Raw genomic sequence first — 19,438 nt, 5'->3', positions numbered from 1 at the left:
CCAGAAAACCGTCCAAATAAGACTAAGCCCACAAAAGTTTAACGTTGCTGATGATACAAGTGTGCTGGCATAACCTGCAGCCAAGAGAGTGGCACTTCAGGGCAATTATTTCAGCTAACAGTTGGCAGAGAGATGAAGGCAAAGTTGGGAAAGGGAAATTTGCTGCTCATGAATATTATCTGAAGTTGACACAATCTAAACTTGCTGTTCATAAAGATTAGTTGAAGTTCAGATAGACAAGAGAGACAAAGAGGAGGCCCCTTTTGAAGAGATATTCAGAGGAAGAGTGCCTTGTCCATTCAAAGGCGTTGAAGTGGCTTAACCTAAATCTTGTCAGAACTAAAAAGTACTGAAGCTGCAGAGGTATTCAAAGAACTGAAACTCTGGTGGTATTTATAATTGTCAGTAGATGCAACATTTCAGAAACCCAAATGAAGTTTGATATAATGAAATAAAGGAGAATGTGCTCATGGTAAACTTGAGTAGAATTGAAGTTGTTGAAATAGAAGCCGCAATACTGTGAAGTCATACTGGTAAATATACCTATTGTGAATCCTATTCTTGTGACTAATGACATGCTAAATGTTAACCAAGAACTGTGTTTCACTGACAGTTGTAGAAGTTGCATTTATTTTGAACTGCAGTAAAGCTTCTTGGATTAATAAAAGAGGTGGCAACGCATTGTGGATGGGAATTCTGTTGGTGCTCTTCTGAGTACTTGGAAACTGCACATTTCACCAAGAAGAAAAGATTTGCTATTGTTGGAACTTTAGTTGACAAACTTTACCTTGACATTGAAACCTCAAGAACTGAATTGAGGCCATCTTATCTACAAGGATTCTCTTTCTTTTGTTGGAGTAGAATCCACTTTGAATCCTGGGGAAAGGAACTCGCCCAGGTCATTGAGAGGTTATTAAGAAACTGTGAATGTTGTTGATGCTATTTGAATTGCCATATATTTTTCTTTGTATTTCATGTTTAGTGTGAGACCCAGACATTCTGTGCTAGTGTGATTCCCTTTAGTTTTGGTTAGGCAGGAAAATCCTCAGCAGAGTAGGGATAGTGAGGCATGTAATATCATGCCTACTTCAATAAAATGGCATGTTTTGAACAATCAAACAGTTGTCCACCGCACATCGCTGACCCCTCACACTATCCACAAAGTCTTTTTACACTTGTACAGCCCAGTGAGGCTTCAATGAATGGTGGCAATAGGTACAACATTAGGCCCATACTTAACACTGCATATGGCGCAACATCAGGACCAGTTTTCCACTCAGTCAGTAGCCAGTACGCCACCTTAATTGATTGCCATGACAGATTAACTTTTGGTTGAGGTCCTAGGTGCCTCTGGGGTACTGCCAGACAAACTAGGAACATAAAGAAACTATTTGACTTTTGGCACTTTTTTGGGATGCCACAGTGCTCTCTGAAAAGACACTTTCTAAACAGCTCTACTTACCTATACCATGCAAATCAAGTTATTTACCTTCACAGAAGATAACATCTAACAATATATTAAAAAGCCAGAATTAGGTTTGTCCCTTTATGTTTGTACGATGCAGTAGCTTTGCCTGTCATCACTGCTAGAGGGTGCTGTTGCCTTAGGATATATAGTGGTCCTACTGTGTTTATGTAAACCTGCACTTTGGCCCATGTACACAGGCTTCTACACTAGTTATTTTAATAATTTCCCAGCATGGACATTCTCTTATTGAATGTTATTGGAATTACACTCCACCTCCTGCATGCACCGCTACGAAGAGTTGGCCTTATTTACCCTTGGCTTTGCCTCAGACCGATACCTTAGGTCTTGAACGATCACCCTGTTAAAAATCTCACCCCAGGGTCAGAATGATGACTCACACAAGCATATTTTCTTCTAGTGTCGAATCCAGCCTCTAACCACAGCAGAAGCCTGCTTTATCTTTGTTCCTCTCACAGCTTCTATCCAATCGTCAAGCCTGAATTCCAAGCTTTCCTTTGTGAGGTGTAGACACTGGGCACTGGTCAACGAGGCAAGGATCACCACACAAATTAGAGATTGCACCATCAGGCTCTTTTGTGTGCTAGGTGACTTTCACATTGAGGCCTCAAACCCTGCCCCCTTTTACTTTAGCTTATTTGTAAGGCGCAACCGAAGTGCCCCATACGGGCGCTGATAAAACAGAAAGTGACCGTATTGGAGGATAGGACAGAGTGCCTAGCCCAGCAGATTATCAAAAAGATATGTTTTAAGCTGTTTCTTAAAACACCCCAGGGAGGGGCAATTTATTAGCTTGAGAGGCAGGGCATTCCACTTGGCAGGTGCAGCCTCCCAAAGAGCCCTATTTTTTACCAGTTCAAGCAAGACTTTTGGTATTTGCAACAGTTTTGCACTGTTTGAGTGAAGAAAGCGTACTTCAGGTTTGTTTTTAAGTCAACAGGCTATATAAGCAGGGAAAAGCCCAGCCAAAGATTTGTAGGTAATAGTAAGTAACATGAAGTCTATTCTAGAGGGAATGGGAAGCCAGTGCAGACTTCTACGCACCTCTGACACATGCACATACTTCTGCATTCCCATGATCTCTCTAATAGTGGTGTTTTGTTTGAAGTTTAGCAAGTTCTCCTTTACCCACCCCTATTAGAAGAGAGCTGCAGTAATCAATTTGAGGAAATAATGGCTCGAGCAACCATTTTGCAGCCCTTTTGGGAGAGAAATGGGCGATTATGCGAGAGGAACCATATATAATAGGCCGATGCTGATACAAGACTTAACTTGAGCTGTCCTATTCTAGTGACTGATCAAATATCACTCCCAGTATTTTTATTTACCCTTCAGTGGGGATATCGTGATTCGCAATGTGGAAGGAATCGTAGTCTGCATTGAGCTTAAGGAGTCTGGGCCTGGAACCAACGATCATAAGCTCAGTTGTTTTGTGGTTCAAGGCGAGGCCACTCATATCCATCAACTCATGTATTAGATAATAGATTTCGAACACCATTATGGCGTCTTTCTCATAAATACCTGATAGGGGAATGAGGCATTGAGAATCGTCCGCATAGTTTGAGAAGCATCTTTTTCTCCTCCAGTATTTAGAAAAGTGGGGACATAAAGATATTGCATAGAACAGTGGATAAAGAGGGCCCTTGCAGAACGTCATAGCTTAGTGGGGCTGGGTCAGCTTCCGCTTGCTTACGACAAACCTGCAGGGTCCCATTACCTAAAAAGGACTGCATCCATTCCCTCGCTTCATCACTAAAATTAATCACCTCCTGTAATCTGGTCAGAATGAGAGGGTGGTCTACTAAATCAAAAGCGGCTGATAAATCCAAGGACATCAGCAACATGGTGGTCCCTGCATTGATATTAGCCATCATGTTGGACTTCAGTTCCAGTAGAGCCAATTCCGTGCTAAAATCTGGTCTAAAGCCTTATAGACCACTATTAAAAATAGGATGATCTTTTATGTGGCTCAATAATTGCTCGTAGGCCACTCTGTCCATTATCTTCAATATGAATGGCGAGTTAGAAATAAGCCGATAGTAGCAATTGGGGTCCTGACCTGTTTTTTTTATTTTTTTTAATTTTTTTTTTAACAATGGGGTGATGCAGGAACCCTTCAATCTTGTAGGCACCTGTCCTCCTTTGAAGGATGCATTCACCATTTTTATAATAGAGCTAATCAGAAGCCCAGAACAGGCCTGAATGGCTGTGGCTTGGAACAAGTTCCCGTTACAGGTGGATGGTTTGAGTTTGACCAGGATAATACAAAGTTAATCTTCAGTGATACGCCTGAAATTGAACTTTGGAATAGTCTGCAATGAACACAGGAAGGAGAACGTCTCCCCCAGGATCCTCGGCTGCTGGAATCTGCTGACAAACATCTAGCATTTGGAGTTCACAGCTGTGGCAAACAAATCGATCCGGGGTCTGCACCATTCGACGAACAGGCGGTCCACCTGATCCCGACAAATTTCTCACTTGTGGCAGGAGCACAGTTCCCTGCTGAGGGAGTCTGCAGTGGTGTTCTTGACTCCTGCCAGGTGGAGAGGGACGAGGAACATCCCCTGTCCGACGGCCCAGTACCACAAGTCCTAAGCCTCCTTGGAGTGCGCCGGGGCATCGAGTGCCCCAGTTTCTTGATGCAGAACATGGTGGTGATGTCCATGAAGATCTCACTACCTTGCCTTTCAGAAACGGTAGGAACGACTTGTTGGCCCAGAACACTGCCAGTAGCTGCAGGATGTTGATGTGCAGATCCTTCTCCTCCGGCAGCCACATGCCTCTGGTGTGCAGACATCCGGTATGTGCCCCTCAACCTTCCAGAGAGGCACCCGTGGTGACCGTCTCCTGGTATAGGAGTTGAAATCCCATGCCTTGTGCAATGTGGGCAAGGGCACCCCACCATTCTATCACCCAGCGGAACTCCTTGTTGAGGGATCTTGTCAGTGAAACCTCCAGACACCTGTATCCAACAGGCATCCAATAATTCGTGTAGGGGTCGTATCTGCAACCGGACGAGGTAGATGCAGGACAACTTCATGCCAAGTAATGACTTGATGGGTCGGACGGTAGCTGTCTTCGCCGATAGGCGCGGCACCTTTGCTTGAATGGCAGCTATCCTCTCCTACGAAGGTGACCGAGGCAAGCCACTGTGTTGAGTCTGGCACAGAGGAACTTGGCGTTCTGCAATGGCGTTAAGCAAGACTTTGGATAGATGACAGAGAATTCCAGATCCGTCATCAGCCGGACGGTCGCATGTTCGTTGGCCAGCTCTCGCGAGCAGGCACGTAACAGCCAATCATCCAGGTACGATTATACATGTATGCCCTGTAGACGTAGATGGGCCGCCACCAGCGCCAGGCATTTTGTGAACACTCATGGGGCCAACTTGAAGCCGAATGATAGGGCCTTGAACTGGTAGTGCTGTTCCTGCACCACAAAACGTAGACATTTCCGATATTTCTTGTGAATGGGGATGTGGAAATAGGCGTCCTCCAGGTCCAACGACATCAAAAATTCCCCTTTCTCCAGCTGACCGAGCACATGCTGCAACATGACCATTTTGGGATTTTAGGTATTTGTTCAGACGTCTGAAGTCCAGGATATGTCTCCAACCCCATGTCTTCTTTTTGACTAGAAAGTAGCTGGAATAGACTCCTGAGCCCCGGAGCCGCTGGGGAACTATCATCCCTTTCCATAGCATGACTCGAATATCTTCCAGGAGCCGAGGATGTTTTGCTCATGATGGGAACCAGCGGAATACGAGGACACGTGTGTTGGAACTCCAAGGGCGAGAGCATCCAGCACCCATCTGTCGGTGGTGATCAGGGCTTACACAAACAACCGCCCCTTTGCCTGCAAAAGCATCAGCTTTCCCTGGGAAGGGGCATTCCATATACGGCATTTTCTGAAATGAGAAGGCCAAAAATAATATGTCCGGAGGACAAGCAAAAACCTCATTTCACAGCCACCTTAGGGTGTCAGCTGACCTTTGTACCAATTTACGGTACATGCAAAAGTGCACAAGTAAAACGTTATAAAAGTGGTAGAAAAAGAACTCATCCTAGGCACATTGCAAAAGTAACCAAAAAGCCATTACAGAACAAGATAAAGATAAAAAAAGGAACCGCACTTCACTTTAAGGTGATGTGTGCAACTGTAACAATACAAGAAATTCACAAAGAGACAGTCTCTCAGTATGGATAGTCTTATCGCCACACCAGTTTCCTCATAAGAATGAGTAAGAGGGCAAAGGAAGTAAAGCATGAGGCTTTACTTACCACCCAAAAATCCGGTCAGGAGTCCAACGAAGCAAAAAGCAACTGTGTCCTGTAGAAGCCTGTGGGAGGAAAGAAAAACAAAAGAAAAACTTTCCTAACACTCCGGTCATTAGCGGGCTGCTCTTCTTTGTAGGTGTTTTGGCTCCAAAGTTGATCTGAGTCCTCCTTTTATATAAGATCTGGAAAGGAAGCTCACCCAGGTCTACCTTGGGTAAAGATCTGCACCATTTCAACTGGCAGTGTATCCAATCATGGATAGTGCGGGGGTAAATTCAGCCCCAGGACATAAGTGAACTGCCCCTGGCGAAGCTAGGCCCAAAGGTGCAGAGACATGAAAAATCATTGTCTTCGGTCAAAAGCCAGAATTTAATTTCAAGTAGCTGAATGTTGTTTTCAGGAAAAATAAATAAATAAAAAAAATAATCGAAATTACAAGTGTCCTGTATTCGAGAGACAAGGCCGAAAGTCTGAGGCTACTTTCCATTACATGTGACAGATACCCGAAGGTGCAGCCTTGCTACAACCGAGCTGCCATGGAGAAATGGGTGCATTCTGCAGCATGGCAACATGTACAGATGAAACTCCATTGCCATAGCCATTCCCTATTTAGTTTATAGTATAAAGATGGACATTGATGGCGTGTTGCAGGACAAACATTTACGTTTTGCATTTAAGATATTGGTTGATGTCTCATGTAGAGAAATGCAGACCACAAACAAATCATGTATTTGCTGTTCGTAGAAATTGAGCTAAGAACTGTGCTAAGCCCAGTGACTCCCCTTCCCCATGAGATTCAAAGGCCAAGCATGGCTCATCTTCCCCCATACCCTTACCAGGCCCATCTGGGAATTATTTTGAAGCTCACAGAGCCAGGAAGGGAACGGAGCTTGTGCCTGAGAAGAGGTTTTAGTGGGGTTAGATGCCCACCACTGAGTAAATAAAACTACAGATAATGGATCGTGAACTCTGAATAAAACTTTAAATTCAAGTCAATTTTGCGTTGAGGTCCTGAGCTGATGACAATGGACATGTTTAAGGAGGTTGACAAATGAGTCAGAACATAGATGGATCAACCCTGGAATGAAGAATGTTAAGTGTTTTATTGCAGACTATGTCAACAGTGAGAGATAACCAGGCCTGAACAAAGATCATTGGAACAAAGATATGCTAGTTAATTGTAGTGAAAAATATGCACATAATTAATAGGATGCAATAGGTTATATGAAGAATCAGATTTTGTCCATTAATTTGGGAACCAAAGACACTTAAGACAGGGTTCAAATATTCCAGAAAAGCTTATGAAGAGCCCATCTGTTGATAGGGCTTCCCTTAGAATTTGACTGTGGAAACCAGAGTTATTAGCTAAAATGTGATTAAAGCGTCCCAGAATAAATCATGGATAGGTGGTTTGGGAATCTGGTAACTTATTGAATCATATACCGGTCTAGAAAATCCCATGGTGCAAATTTTATCCTTTTTGAAAAAGAAATCACACAAATCGAACATTTGCACCTGCAACCACATGCAGACATGACCAAGTGCATTGTGACCAGCATAAAACCAATTCAGAAATATACAGTTAGGGACATAACTATAATTTGAAGAAAAGTGTCATGTTGAAGATTTTAACTTCATATTTGAAGTTGTTCAGAAATGCCTTTTCAAGCGGGTTTAATGTAGACATTTTTTATGACTGTGGTTTCGAGATTTTAAAACCAGATGCACAGTGGAAAAGAAGACGCTTCTGCCTGGAAATGAACATCAGATCAGATGACAAGAAAAATAAAGGATTAGACACTGGGAATTGAGCAGAAGGACTGGACCAGACACGGACTGCTAGAGATCCATAATTGCAAGGGAGACAGAAGGAGGTAGATGAGACCAGGAGAAAACTGAACTAAAATCTGAAGAGACAAGGAGAGGGAGAAGGGCTTTTGGATTGCCATCCATCAACAGGTGTCATTGCTTCCAAAAAGGTGACCCAGGATCAGTGCAGACTACCATCTGTCTGCTCTAGTGTTCTTGTACTCTAGTGGTTTATACCCAGAAAAATACTAAATGAGTAAACCAGTGAGTAAACTTGTCCAAAAGAACAAAGTAAAGGTGGGGTTCTATTTGAATGAATGAATGCCTTCCCCATTATAGATATCCAGGGGTGGGTATCCAGGATGATCCCTAGTTTTTTCTCATGAATACATGTGTTAATTAACTCCCGCATAGTCAAAGAATGCGGGTGCAAGCTTAGGAAAATTCAAAATCTCCGATCCCTCTTGCTGCGCCGATAATGATATAGTTGTTAAAAGTAATTGCAGATTACCAACAAACCTTTTTGCCAACCCCCAAAAATCCGTTAAGGGAAGGTGTGCATTTCAAACATGAAATACTGAATGGTTTAACAATCACTGATCATGTACCAAAGCACAGGGGGTGCTAAATCATAACTGAACCTCTAGGTTTGTGCTGGGCAGAAAAGTGTTTCAGGTTAATCAAATTGAAATCACTCATTTAAAAGTATACATTCTACTGATAGTGAGAAAGGGACTTTGAATTAAAAAGAAATGTTTCACTGCATAGTAGGAAAGCAAACAGGTTCAATATATTGAGAAATGTAGTTTGTTAAATAATGGTTGTGCAAGTGCATTTCTAGAAATGAAGAGTGTGCAGGGAGGTCAGAAATAAAGAGCGCTGAGCGTGTCAAATTAATTTTTTATCAATAGAAGTGTGCTGTGTGTATTTCAGTGAATCCAAATAGAAAATACTGTGCCAAATTGTCATGTCATTCTCAATGGTGCTGCATTGATCAGGATTATAGCCAGGGGAGTTTTGTGAGTGACTCGATCATCATAAGTCTTCTCTAGACCCAAGTTTCCCTTTACATGTGACCTGGGTGAATTTGAGATAAAAAAAGCCAACTCCACATGTTGTGTCTTAGATATTTTGCGCATATGTAGTACCAAAAATGAATGGTGTTCACTTGTTGCTATTGAAGTTTTGTCAGAAGGGAAGATTATGTGCCTTGGGATGATTATTGTGTGATGGTGATGTAGAATTTGCCTATTGATTAATAAATATATATCCTTTCTACACACCGGCCTGATTCTTGGCTTACCCATCGCAAAGGGGTGAGGGATAACAGTGGTGTGGTATTTGTCAAGGGCAGAGCAAGTCCGAATCTGGTAAACTGGGGCTGGGGATGTGCTTTTGATTGAGGGGAGGGAAGGAATTAATGGTCGCCCTATGAATAAATTCTACAATAGACACTGCCACACATTCTGGCAAACAACAGACTTTCAAGCACCAGTATGTGGACTGGGACCAGAAAGTCCCAGCCCCAACCTCTGGCCACACACACACACACACACACGGGTCTCCGCTATGCCCGCAAAAGCAGCAGCTTTCACTGGGAAAGGGCATTCTATATAAAGGTAATTCCAGCCCTGACAAAGCAGGAAGAAGGTCAAAGAACAATATGGCCAAAGGACAGGAAAACACCTAGTGGCAGTCACTCTTAGTAGCCATTTGCGGTAAATGCAAAAGTCCGCAAGTGAAAAATTCTAACAATGCTAAGAAAACATTCACTTCCACCCACATACCCACCCTGGTCACATTGTATTTGTAACCCTAAAGTTACTGAAAAAAAGATACAAAGTATCATAACCACAATTCATTTTAGGGTGATTTGTCCAGTTGTAAAAATATAAGAAATGCATAAGACTCTCAGCACTGATAGTCTTATGGACTGGCCAGTCTCCCCATAAAAACGATGACAAAGAAAGGGAACTAAAGTAGAAGTCTTTACTTATCTCCAAACGTCAGGACTGAAAACAAAGCAAAAAAGGAAGGGGTGTCCCATAGACGGCAATGGGAGGAAAGTCGCAAAAAGAGAATCTTTTCTAACTAATAGCATAGCTGACAAAGTGCCTGACCAAACAAAATGGCATGCCCCGAAAATACACAATGTGAAATTGTATTCTTTTACCAAGCACCTTAAAACATTGAAAAGGTAAATTAGCAAACAAATCTGATAAAATAGTTACCTGTACGACTCTGAGCTGATTGTATCAACTGAATTGTTGTTTTGATGCAGTGTCGAAGCAAGGCTTTGTCTACATCTCGATTTCATGAATTCTGTTAAAATATACTGTGCTTGTTGGAAAGCAATCAGAACCACACCCAGGAGTGACAGACTAAAATGTAAAGTTAACAAAAAAGGTAATTCATTTCAGCCATAATCTTACAATAGGATGTAATATAATTATAAAACATACAAACCAGAAAGCTAATATCACTAGTGGCTTAATCAAGTAGTGAAAACTGGCGTGAGGGAGAAAGTGTAGCGGGTGAACCTGAATCATTTATGGGATGCGACGAGGTGTGGGGAATCAAAGTCAGTGCTGAACCCCAATACATTTTGGGGGAAAAAATGAGTTGGGGGGGGGGAACACTTAAAAAGTAATAGATGCCATGGGACAATCAGTATATAAGAGCATTTTACAATACGTTTTTATGATCCATGTCACCACAACATATGTCAGCACTGCTTCTGTAAAGCATATATTCAGAAAACCTGCACCCACAATATCTGCCATAATTGTTGCTCAGTTTGCCGATGTCTAAACTTGTGCCAGGAACGTGCCTGCATTGACATTGTAAAACATGTTCAAGAATGCTAAGCCCACAACAAGTGTATGCCTGCATTGCCCTGCGAAACCTTTTCATGCTCAACATATGCTGGTAAACCACCCTCACAGCCTGTTTTCCTTGCATACACACATTGCTCCAGAAGCCAGGACAAACAGCTCAGCAAGCCATTCCTAATGTGTGTTCCCTCGAAAGGTTCAGTACTGCCCCCTCCATGCAATCGGCCAGTCAACACTCAATATCACATTTTTAGGAATGCCTTATATTGGACTATTCCCACTTCTAAGTGCTGCAATAATGGGTGTCATGAAACAGCTTGATACTCAATTTATCAACACAAGGAGGATAAAGAACAGAGTGATCATAGTAACGTTTCGAACAACGTCCTACAGCCTCCCTTTGTTTTCAACTTGGAGAAACCAAAGCACTTCTCGCATGGCACAGAAAAAGAATATGGAAACCTAGAGATATTCTTGGTCCTGCCTCCAAACCGGGCCCTCCCTCTGCAACATATGCGCTAGCATTCTTAGTGGTCATTTCCTAATCTTTCCATCTACACGGATGCCAATTACAGGTAGATGAGTGAAGGGCTAGAGGTTGGGTCACCTACAGAATGGGGTTTTCAGGAAAGGTAGTGCAAGAGTCAGCCCCCTTGCACTCCACCATACACATGAAAAGATTATCAAGCAGCCATTACCCCAAAAATGAGAGAAGGAATCCATCAACAAAAGAGTCAATGTCTTTTCAAGGATGTTTTATAAGCATGACCTTACTAAAATGGCCACTGGCTCTGAAGCTGCTATCCAACCTAGTGTTTATAAAAAGTATAGGTATACTTTATGTGTCTGCTTTGCAGATCCAGGGCGCATGCTACTGAAATATCACTGATTTCTTGTGCAGGGTTGTGGTAATATGAATTTCTAGAATCTCACCTGATGGAGAGATTTTAGGAGGCCAACCTAGTTATAGTGAACAGGGGAACTCTGAGAGGTTAGCCAAACCTAAGCTTGGAGAGTGGTCAAGGCTTAGTCTCAGGAGAAAGTGAGTGTGGTAGAAGTCCACAATGAATCCACGCAGTGAAGCACACAATAATTCAATTTAGACAGGCAAGTACAAAATAATGTATTTATTATAGGCCCAAAAACACACAAAGAATTAAACAAGTAGGTAGCAACATCACACAATACTCGGTTATCAAACATGTATACACTCACCTTTAGGTTTGACGGGAATGCATACAATAACTTAAGACAGCTAAAAGAAGGTAAGAAGTGATGCAGTAAAAGTAAACCAGTTCACAAGAAGGGTGCGCTAACTTTAGAAGTCCAATCCCTATGATTTATGTGGCCTTGTTCCCAAAAGTCACAAAGCTTCCTATGAGAGGGAGCTGATGTAGGAAGAGTTCTTGTGGTGGTGAAATGTTCCAGACCAGAAGATATTTAACAACATTACAGGTCAGTAAAATGATGTTCTTATCTTTTAGATACACACTTCTAGATCCGATCAAACATTGATGGAAAGGAATAACCAATGTTTATTTCAAGGTGTATTCTAAAGACAACAGGGTGAGGTGAATGCGTTGCAATTACTTACCCTCTACCCCCAATTTCGATTTTCCCAGTGGACGAAATGGGTTGACTGGGGCCGCTAGAGGTATGTTTTCCCACCGTTGTTTCGGTACAGGATGTGCACTGGTTGTGGGTCTGAAGATTTCTCTGGTCGGTTACTGGTTGTGAATCCTGCTTGCTGCCCTCTTGGCCAGGGGCTGAAACCCCTGGCCAAGAGAGCAAGCAGGATTCACTGATGCGGGACTCTTCTGCACACCTCACAGGACACAGGGAAGGGACTTTCACTGACGGTAACCACACATCAACGATGGCAGGCGTCTTTCCAGTCGTGGTTGAAGACCTTCCAGAGCAGGATTCCTTGAAGCTGGGATGCTGAAACTTTGCAGGACGTTGACTTGTGGCACAAGCTGTTGACGAACGATTCTACTGGGCTAGCCCACTGGAGAGCTGGTGAGTTCACTGGTTGGTCCAGTGACACTTCCGATGACTTTGGACGGCTGGATCCTCGGAAATGCACCAAGACTGGTTGGTCCCACCAGACCAAGTGTCGAAGCATCGCTCAGGGCCTTCGCAGATGAGGTAGTCCAGCAGGGCTTCACCAGGCCAAACACAGGAAGGGATGCCAGGACTCTTCGGGAGTCATCCACAGATCTTCACTCAGCTGCTCTTCTACACAATACGCTGATCTGAAGAAATGGCTGCAGGAGTCCTCCCCTTAACCAAAATCCTGGCTGGATGCAAGTCCAAGCCCACCAATTGTAGTGATCTGCACCATTCTAACAGCCAGCAGTGGTCCTATCAGGGACCACTGAGATTCACTCATGCCCCCCCTCAGACTTTCAGGCACCATGGATGTGGAGTGGGACCAGACAGTCCCATCCCTTCCTGGTCCACACATACAAAGGCATTACTAGACCACAAAAGCAGCTTTCCCGGGCAAGTGCATGACCTCATATGGGATCTCCTGGCCTGAGAATGCAGGAAGAAGGCCAAAAAACAATATGGCTAAAGAACAAGTGAAATGTCTTGTGGCACTGCCATTTTAGGGCACTAGCTATGTTCTAGTAGCCACACAAGGTAAACGTAAATGAATGTGCACACTAAAAATAATGCAATAATGGTAAAAGGTACCTGCTGCCACCAGCTTGTCTTTAGGCACATATAACATTAACAACCAAAAATCCCAAGTGTAAAAGACTAGGATGATACAAATATTTCCCCACTGCAGAGTTTCTTTGTGGCTGGATGTGGCTCTATGGTTTTGACGCCCTTTCAGGAGCCAGGAGAAGTATCAATATCGCTGGTCGTATTCCCGTCTCTAATCTGGTCCGGCACACTGATGAGGCGACTTCAAGGACTTGCAAGAGGTCTGCAGGTGTCTCTGGTCATCTTTATTGGTTACTTCAGTTTACAGTGGTCAACTTGCTTTCACTCAGCCGGAGTCTCACCTTTTATACAGTTCCAGCATTCACTCCTCTGCTATCTCTCTCAGCAATTTACAGAAAGGAGCATATGGCTGTCCAACCAGGACAGCCAGACCCCCAGAGGGAGCTGGTTCTATTCAGGCACTCTGGCAAATAAAGGACGGGGGTGTGGAAAACTCCTCCCCCACTTCCTGCCTGCCCAGACACACTGGAGCATAGGCGGGACACACAAGGGTTCCCGCTAAAGGCAAAACACACACACACAGACGTCCCCCTCCCAGAATGGTAGAAGGGCTAACAAAGAACAACCATGCTAGAAATGGCAAAAAAAAAGTAGGAAGCCCCCAAGTTAGTACTTGGATGCCCCTATTGTGCACTACCAAGGCTATGGACATAGACTGCAGTAAAAATAAATCACACAATAATTGTTAGAACATGTCTACTGCCATAAGCCATAAGAGAACGGGGGATACTAGGTATCCCTTTGGCACTCCACAGTATCTCTCCAAAAACGTTCTAGTCTAAGTATCCTTAAGAAATGTAGTTACTCTAGGACATACGAAATAATCTTTAAGGGGGGAACCAAAGGGTCTCCAGCAAAACGGGCCACAAGGAGCTGTATGCTGAAATAGTAAAATACATATGCCTTAAATAGGTAAAATAGACTCAATAGTAGAGGTAAGATACAAAGTACAGAATCCCAAAAGACAGAGCCTATAAGAATGAATGAGTGTAAAAAGGCTCCACTCATTCAGTATTAAAGAAAAAGGCCCAGATGGGGTCTCACTAGGAGAGGGGATGAAGTATTTAAATGATAAATCTCCCTAACAACTAGAACTAGGGTGGCCTCCTCAAATTTGTCCACCACACCAGATTCTAGAAATCCATCTTAACAAATATTAAATACTAACTTTTAAGACGGAGTGCAAGCAATGTCCGTTCAACCAATTTTCGGTGGAACTGCTATCATGGCATACTGATGGGGAGTGGGATAAGGTCATGCGTTTTCTAGGCATAGACCAAAACTACAAAGTAGTGAGGGCCAGCAACGAGGCCAAGACAAGAGGATGTGGCCTTGCTTTGTTCAAAAGATTCCAACCTCCATGTAGCTTCTGTTCTGAGAGAAGGTTATGGGCAGACAAGTGGAACAACGCATAATGGTGTACAACAACTAACACTGGACCTGCCAACTCAAAATTTAGTTTACAATCCACATATTTCTGAGTGTTTTTAAAAACACATTACCCACCCAGGATCAGGTCAATGGTGCCAACTTATAAGGTTCCCAAAGTTGCATTTCTGACAGCACAGAGTACAACTTTATGATGTAATGGCTAATGAAGTGTCAATGAACCTTGTGCATGGTGAAAGAGTTTACCCATAGCATTCCTCCGTTTAGATACCATTGTATGAGGGAAGAACATCAAATGTGTTAATATAGAGTTTAAGTCTGAAACGCAAAACAATAGGCTTGGGTCAGGAGAAAGAAAAGAAGGGTCTTCCGAGGCAAGTCAATGATTTCTGAATGCCTAACGTCATAGGCTGTTTTCCCAAAATTGGTTAACCAAACGGGACATATTCAGATGTACTCCTAGGTCGTTCTTTAAGCCCAGCACTGTCAACCGTCTCAGTGTGTCCTCTAAACCTAGGGTTTACCTGCACAAAATAGGAACAGTGCATCCTTACAGCTCAAAAGGAGTTGCTCCCTCAATTTTTCTGCATAGCTGTGTAGGAACAGCAGCAAGACAACCAGGTCTTGGTTGCTGGGATATTGTATTACCGGGATGGAAAAACACACTACAATCATGCTTTTAAAAACTCTTGAATGACTGCCTACTGACCAAGCCTTCATTACCTGACGCAGAGGACTGTGAGCATCCAGAAAGACTCTTCCCAGCTAGGGCCAGGGACCCCATCTGCACAGAGTGGCAGCAAATGATGAGGGAGGGTCACATTAAGTGTGAAATGAAACTCCAAATCGGAGGCAGTCACCAGAGTCAGCTCACGGATCACCCACGATGAAGTGAAATCTGGGATGAACCTACAAGTGCAATAGAGAAGGCAACAATTTGCTCAGCAACAGGAAATTAGCAGCCATGTTTAAAAGCAGGAACATTAAATAAAGAGCATTACCTGACAGAACAGTGATCAGATGGCAGTACGTAAAAACATAGGGCAAATAATAAAAGTCACCTCTGCACATATTAAATAAGAGGACAAATACACTGTAGATAACTTTGCACATTAAGGATTGCTGCTATTGTTTGATATTGTCCATATTGAAAGCAAGGAATGACTGCACAGTGTAAACAACACTTTGTACTAAAAATAGACATTTTGTGCTTTAAAAGGAAAATTATTAGAAAACCTTTATTCAACAAAAAGTCATCACGTTCGAACACATCACAAAATACATAATATAATAAAATCCACACGAACAAACATTAAAAGAAGAATTCATACATAACTCAAAATATTACATCAGTCATTATTAAGAAACATTTAAAATCATAATAATAAAATGCAGGTACCTCAATATAAAGGCCATCCTCGATATCATTCACTAATCTGAGCATATGCTAATTAAGAAACTGGTACAAGGAGAGCTGTGCTCGCAGCCTAGAACACTTAGGGAACATGCAGCAATGATACACAATTAGAAGAGGGCATCGTCACTTTGACAATGCCTTCCTCAGCAGCCATTATCTATGCATATAGCGTGCAGCAGCACACATTACTGAAGGAATAGAGCATTGGCTTGAAAAGAATAAGGCAGAGTGAGTAAATACTGGCCTCCAGCAAGATAGGTCTCAAGTATAAAAGTCTTACTGCTAAGTTGACATGCAGTGGAAGAGGAAGTGTGAGATTGTCTCCTGTGAGAAACCAGAAGGTGTCTCGCCCACTAGTCCCCAGGGATCTGTCCATCCAGGTGGCCAGGACACAGCCATCGTTTTTGGAAACAGCAGTTCCAAGATGGCAGTTTAACAAGAGGAGAAAGATGGCGAAACAGAAGGGGATAGCAAGGAGGGAAGTTCCCTTGACCTTTTTGACAAGGAACCGTTACTTTCACAAAGCCTTGAGAAAAGAAGGCGCAAGACCAGGAAACCAGGCTGAGGAATCCTGAATTGTGTGTCAGTGGTACTCGGGGGGCCTCCCCCCGCATCGATAATAAAGGCAGAGAGAATCGCCAGCTGCCGTGGTACTGTCTTTGGCTCCAACAACAAAGCAGTGTCAGTGAAATCAACACAGCCGTTAAATTGGGGAGACCGATATAAGATCAGTCTGTTGAAGCCAAGGTTTTAAGTAGCCACATTTTATGGTGAGCGCTGGGACAAGCATTGTATGTAACGCGTGTGGTAACCAACACGGGTAAAGTTGAACTGCAGATGAGTGACTGAACTTTGAAAACAAGATGCAATACCTTTGACAGAGTGGTCTGGCACCGAGTGTGTGCTCAATTGAAGGTCTCTGTAAGGTATCCAGCTGAGAGTTGACAAAAGTGAAAGAGTGGCAACGGATTTTGAATGAAAGTGGTCCTACGAGGAGCCAAGCAAAATCCTGCCCCACTAGATTGTCTTCAATATTGATACAGTAAAGAAAGTGTATAGCAAAGTAAATGGAGTTGGTCCAAGCCCGGCAAGAGGATAAGAGGATAACGATTAAAGATATTGTGTCAAAGCAGATGTGACCCTGGAGGCGGGGGATCCGGGGTGAACTATGCAGAGGTCAAAGTGGGCAGGCGCGGTGGTCCTATACTTTGTATTTTTATGTTTTACTGTTCCTATACTTTTATTTTAAAAAGAAACCGTTCTGGAATTATTTAGTTTTAAAATAAAAGTGTAGGAAGTTGAAGCTTGCACTTTGAATATTCCCATAAACAGCAGGTGTGTTTGTTTGGGGGTTTGAATTGTGTGTCTGAGGGGGTGCGGCAATGAGGTTTGTGGGGAGTGGGGCAGTCCAGCAGGGAACATAGTTCCACTACTTCTTTTCGTACACTTCCACCACTGGAACCATGTATCACCTGAGAAATTTGATGCGTGAAAATCCTGACAACATTGTGTTAAAGTGGATCCGAGCCCGGCGGAGGGGTATCCCAAGTGAATAGTAAATCACCTAAGAAAATGGTGTATATATGAAATACGAAAAGGAAAGGAACTTTATTTTTTGTTTGTAGCATCAGGGCCTCTGAAAGAAGAGACTTTGAATGGCAAAGAGACTTTGGCACAGAAGGCCATGATGTGGAGGTTTGTGCTGGAGTGGCCAGAGACTGTGCAAGGCGAGCGTGCCGCCTTGTCTCGTGTTGAAAACGTGGGGAAGCACAGCTTGAATATCTTGACTTATCATTTCTTGAACACTTTTCTTTTGTATAACATTTTTTTTTTTTTTGAAAATCTTTATTGGTTTTTCGATAACATGTAACAAACAGCGCATAGGCAAAGCATTGTAGTATGTATGATAACAGAACATTAACTTTAACATACCCTCCCCAAACACCCCACCCTCCTCCCCCCGAGACCGCAATAAAACCTAATATTCCATGGGCTCACGTGCCGGGCTGGGGCTGGCAGGACTGATCGGTGTGCTGTCAGGTGTCGCTGGACGGAGAAGTGGTTCCGTCAGCTCTATCCAACGAAGAAGATCTGCACTGGAGTCCAGTTTTTGTACTTGGATTGCCATTTCCCAAGCCGCCGTTTCCGCAGCAATCCACCTCTTGAGATCGCACCACCAAAGGGCTTCGCTAGGACCCCATGCGCTCTTCCAGCCCATGCGCCTTTTAGCTGTTATGTAAATCAAGTCTAGGAGTCTATTTAGGGGTTTGTTCTTGCTGCTTCGCGTGTATGTCCCCAATATGCAAGCTGTAGGAGTATGAGTTTCCACTTCGATCCCGGCCGACGCCACCCTCTCCTTCACCCGGGCCCAGAACTTCAGGACCTCTGGACAGCTCCAGAACATATGGGTCATTCCTGCCCGCGGCACGTGGCACTTGGGACAGGTCTGTGGCGAGGCCCCTTTGAACTTTGATATGGCATCAGGCGTAAGGTAGGCTCTGTTTGTAATATACAGCTGTATTAATTGGAGGCGAGCATTCCTGGAGGTCTTTTTATGGTAGAGGGTTATTTTCTCCCAAGTGTTGTCCTCAAATACAAGGCCCAATTCGCACTCCCATCTCTTTTTACATTTTAGTTCGTTCTTTGTCGAGGCCAGCAATAGGGCTTCGTAAATTCTGGAGGTTTCGTGGCCTCCCTCGGCAGTGTCTAGTAGGGTCTCGATGGTTTAGTTCTCGGTGAATCGGTTGTCTGTATCGGGCCACCTATTTTTTAAGGCCAATGTTACTGCCCTGTGGAGTATAAACTGCCCGGCAGGCAGGCCCGTCAATTCACAGAGGTCGGGGAATGCCAAAAGTTCATGTTCATGCATGAGGTCGCCCAGCACTGCCACCCCGCAAGGCTCCCACACCGAGCGTGTTTCAGTGTTCCCCCAGGATGGTTTCGCCATGACTGCGGCGATGGGGATCTGAGGGGAGTATGGGTCTTTCAACCCCACAGCTTTGCAGGCCCGCTTCCAGAGCTGGATTCCTAATTTAGCCAGGTATGGGTGACCCTGCGGAGCCCCATTCCCGACCCACAACAAGTCTCGAAGTAGCAGTCGCGGCAGAGCCGGTTGGAGAAGTCTGGTGTCTGTGGTGGTTTCATCTGCCATCCAGTGCGTTACGTGCTTCAGTTGGCTGGCCAGGTAATATAGTTCGAAGTTGGGGACTTTCAGTCCGCCCTTCTCGTAGGGCCTTTGAAGGATGTCAAGCGCCACTCTGTGCCTGCCTCCCTGCCACAGAAATCCTCTGCAGAGTTTGTTTAGGTCTCTGAAAAAGGCTGGGGGGATGTTGTAGGGGACGTTGGTGAAGCAGTGCAGTAGGCGTGGGAGCGCTACCATTTTGAGGAGTCCCGCCCTTCCTGCCACAGAGAGAGGGAGTTTCCCCCAGAAAGCCATAGAGTTAGTGAGTGCGTCCTTTGCTCTGACTGTGTTGAGGATATGTTCAGTAGC

The 19,438-nt window shown here is 43.9% G+C and overlaps 1 protein-coding gene across 2 annotated transcripts in view; it reads right to left on the bottom strand.

Annotated features, from left to right (window-relative positions):
* The window catches only part of TMEM131L (transmembrane 131 like), a 909,664-nt gene that overhangs the window by 153,620 nt on the left and 736,606 nt on the right, over window positions 1-19,438 (bottom strand). For both annotated transcript variants that reach the window (XM_069631301.1, XM_069631300.1), the window contains exons 23-24: window positions 15,255-15,440; window positions 9,804-9,953 (exon numbers count right to left, since the gene is read on the bottom strand). In XM_069631301.1, the coding sequence (XP_069487402.1) occupies window positions 9,804-9,953; window positions 15,255-15,440 (336 nt within the window). The remainder of the gene's footprint in view (window positions 1-9,803; window positions 9,954-15,254; window positions 15,441-19,438) is intronic.

This window comes from Ambystoma mexicanum, chromosome 6q (genome assembly GCF_040938575.1).
Source record: "Ambystoma mexicanum isolate Mex_15411 chromosome 6q, UKY_AmexF1_1, whole genome shotgun sequence".
Taxonomy (NCBI): domain Eukaryota; kingdom Metazoa; phylum Chordata; class Amphibia; order Caudata; family Ambystomatidae; genus Ambystoma; species Ambystoma mexicanum.
The sequence above is the reverse complement of the archived record's forward strand: the minus strand, read 5'-3'. Positions and strand labels throughout refer to the sequence as shown.